This window comes from Salvia hispanica, chromosome 5 (assembly GCF_023119035.1).
Source record: "Salvia hispanica cultivar TCC Black 2014 chromosome 5, UniMelb_Shisp_WGS_1.0, whole genome shotgun sequence".
Classification (NCBI taxonomy): domain Eukaryota; kingdom Viridiplantae; phylum Streptophyta; class Magnoliopsida; order Lamiales; family Lamiaceae; genus Salvia; species Salvia hispanica.
In genome coordinates, this window is record NC_062969.1 from 31,838,946 (window position 1) to 31,842,486 (window position 3,541).

The 3,541-nt window shown below is 43.2% G+C and overlaps 1 protein-coding gene across 1 annotated transcript; it reads left to right on the forward strand.

Annotated features, from left to right (window-relative positions):
- Positions 1 to 1,019: 1,019 nt before the first annotated feature.
- Positions 1,020 to 2,998, forward strand: LOC125186715 (adenine/guanine permease AZG1-like). The gene has a single exon (XM_048083144.1). The coding sequence runs from the start codon at positions 1,076 to 1,078 to the stop codon at positions 2,690 to 2,692; it is 1,617 nt and encodes a 538-aa protein (XP_047939101.1). The 5' UTR covers positions 1,020 to 1,075; the 3' UTR covers positions 2,693 to 2,998.
- Positions 2,999 to 3,541: the final 543 nt, after the last annotated feature.

Sequence of the window (3,541 nt, forward strand, 5' to 3'; positions counted from 1 at the left end):
ACTTTAATTAATTTATTATTTTTAATATTTATTTTTAAGTAGCTAACTATAATAACTCTAGAGTATTATTAAAAATTTTATTTCACTTAAAGTTGTAGATATTTAATTTTATATTTAATACAGTATGTTTCTAAATTGTCGTAGAATGATTAACTGATTAGTATGTGATATACATCTAATTTAGTAATTTATGTCATTGTAGTTAATCGACATGCATGGATCCCCTAATATCTAACCTATTTAACTGTAAAATAATAACAGATTCTTCGAGCGAGATTCGTGTATCTCACGAACATGGAATCTCCATAACATTTGGCATTCAAATTACAAAGTTTAACTTTCTGATTCGGTTAGATTTTTCAATTAATTTAATTTAATTAACTATTAATTGGTGAACTGTTAACCATTTTTGTTCTAGTAACAATTTACGGAAGTTACGGCAATGAGGTAGAAAATATCATAAGTGGATTCTAAATTACATTCTGATAAATCAATAGCAGAGTTATAATGTGAAAACATAGGGTTGGATGGGTGGAAGAAACAAATACTATCTCAATGAATTCAATGACGAGAAAAACGTGACAATGGTATCATAATCTTAATAAATACTTCGTCTCTTTCATTTAAATTCATATATTTTTCAATATATCTTAAAAATATAAATATTTTTTTCTCTTTTTCCTTCTTCTTACTTTATCTATTTTCACTTTAAAGTATTACTACCTTCGTCTTATATAGCTGAGTTGTATTCCTTTTTATTTATTTCAACGTGGTTGGATCATATTTTTAATGAATAAAAACAATTTTACTTTTGTTATTTTTAATACAACTTCTTCTTAAATTTAGTACAGGAGAGAATACTAAGAAAACATTTCCTCTGTTTACAAAACTTTATAAATAAACAAATAATTTAAACTAATTTTAGTAGCGAAAGGAAAATGAAAAAATAAGAGTACTATATTATCTAAAAGCTAAAAACTAGCATCATTAAGCAATATAAAAAGGGGGGTTCACTCCCATAAAAAGGAAAATTTAACCCAAATCCTCCCAAATCCCCCCAATCCCATTCTCGACAATGGAAGTAGAAACCGGCCCACTCCCGCCGCCTTCTCCTCCACCGCAGTCCCACATCGGCCGCCTCAACTCCTTCGTCGCCAAATCCCGCATCGGCAAGCGCTTCAAGCTAACCGAGCGCAACACCTCCTTCACCACCGAACTCCGCGCCGGCACCGCCACTTTCCTCACCATGGCCTACATCCTCGCCGTCAACGCCTCCATCCTCTCCGACTCCGGAGGCCCCTGCTCCGTCTCCGACTGCATCCCCCTCTGCCCCAACTGCCTCCTCGACGACTCCTGCAAATTCCACCCCGTCAATCCCGGCTACGCCGCCTGCCTCGAGCGAACCCGGAAAGACCTCATCGTCGCCACCGTCGCCTCCTCCCTCATCGGCTGCGTCGTTATGGGCATCTTCGCTAATCTCCCCCTCGCCCTCGCCCCCGGGATGGGCACCAACGCCTACTTCGCCTACACCGTCGTCGGCTTCCACGGCTCTGGCAACGTCTCCTACCAATCCGCCTTAACCGCCGTCTTCATCGAAGGCCTCCTCTTCCTCCTCATCTCTACAATCGGCCTCCGCGCCAAGCTCGCCAAGCTCGTCCCAAAACCCGTCCGAATCTCCTCCTCCGCCGGCATCGGCCTTTTCCTGGCCTTCATTGGGCTGCAGAGCAATCAAGGCATCGGCCTAATTGCTTTCAGCCCGTCCACATTAGTGACACTTGGCGGCTGCCCTGCGGCCGCCAAGGCCGCAGTTGCCGCAACGGTGCCAAATGGCACTGTTTCTGGCGACATACTCTGCCTCCACGGGCGCATGGAAAGCGCCACGCTCTGGCTGGGCATCGCGGGATTCATAATAATCGCCTTCTGCCTGGTGAGAAACATTAAAGGGGCCATGATTTACGGAATCGTATTTGTAACCGCCGTTTCCTGGTTCAGGAACACCGGAGTGACGGCATTCCCTGACACGCCGGCAGGGGACGCCGCCTTCAGTTACTTTAAAAAAATTGTGGACATCCATAAAATTGAGAGCACTGCGGGTGCTCTCAGTTTTAAGAGCCTCGGGAAGGGGCATTTCTGGGAGGCGCTGGTGACGTTCCTCTACGTCGACATTCTCGACACCACGGGAACACTCTACTCGATGGCGAGTTTCGCCGGATTCGCGGACGAATCTGGCGAATTCGAGGGGCAGTACTTCGCGTTCATGTCGGATGCCTCGGCGATCGTGGTGGGGTCGCTGCTGGGGACGTCGCCGGTGACGGCATTCATAGAGTCGTCAACGGGGATAAGGGAAGGGGGGAGGACGGGGATGACGGCGATCACGGTGGCGGGGTACTTCATGCTGGCGTTCTTCTTCACGCCGCTGCTGGCGTCGATACCGGCGTGGGCGGTGGGGCCGCCGCTGATACTGGTGGGGGTGCTGATGATGAAGGCGGTGGTGGAGGTGGACTGGGCGGATATGCGGCAGGCGATTCCGGCGTTTATGACCCTGATTTTGATGCCTCTGACCTATTCCATTGCTTATGGTTTGATCGCTGGGATTGGAACATATATTGTGTTCCATTTTGGGGATTGGATTGGGGATTTCTTGCACAGATTTAGGCCAACAACAGAGATTAAACAAGATCAACAAGTATGATTCTTAATATAGTTTGTCATATGTCATAGATTTTTTTATCTGTATATAATTTGTTTTCTTTTTAAATTACTTGATGTACTGCCAATTGCTTGTTACAGCAATTTGGAATTGAAGCATAGTTAGTTTCAGGAAGAAATTTTGAAATTAATGAATTACTAGTCCTACTATTATTAAAATGGCGGTTATACACCTTTTGGAAAAACATTGGGGCAAAATATTGAATCCCCAAACCGAAAGGCCTCCACATCCTGGCTTTACCAGCCATCTCAAAGTATGTAAATCAGCATCAGCTACTCCCTTCGTCCTTGAAAATTTGTCATCTATTTTCTTTTTTATCTGTACCAAAAAATTTATCACCTTTCACTTTTTACTCATTTTGGTCGTGGACCCTACATTCCACTAATTCATTCTCACTCACATTTTATTTTAGAATTAATATATAAAAGTAGGACTCACATGCCAATAATTTTTTCAACCCACTTTCTATTACTACTTCCGTCCCCCAAATTTTGACATACTTTGATCCGACACGGGTTTTAAGAAATGTTGGAAAGTGAGTTAAAAAGGTTGGTGGGATGTGGGTCCTACTTTTAAAGTATTAGTTTTATAATAAAATGTGAGTAGGAATGAGTTAGTGGAATATGAGGTCCACTACCAAAAATGGTAAAAGTGAAGTGTGCTAAATTTTAGGGACGGACCGAAATGGTAAACTGTGTCAAAATTTGGGGGACAGAGGTAGTACATTTCTTAAAACCCGTGCTGAGTCAAATGGTGTCAAATTTTGAGGGACAGTGGGAGTATTTAGTTGCCCGTCAAGGGGGATGTTAGCAACCACGAACCTACAAGGTG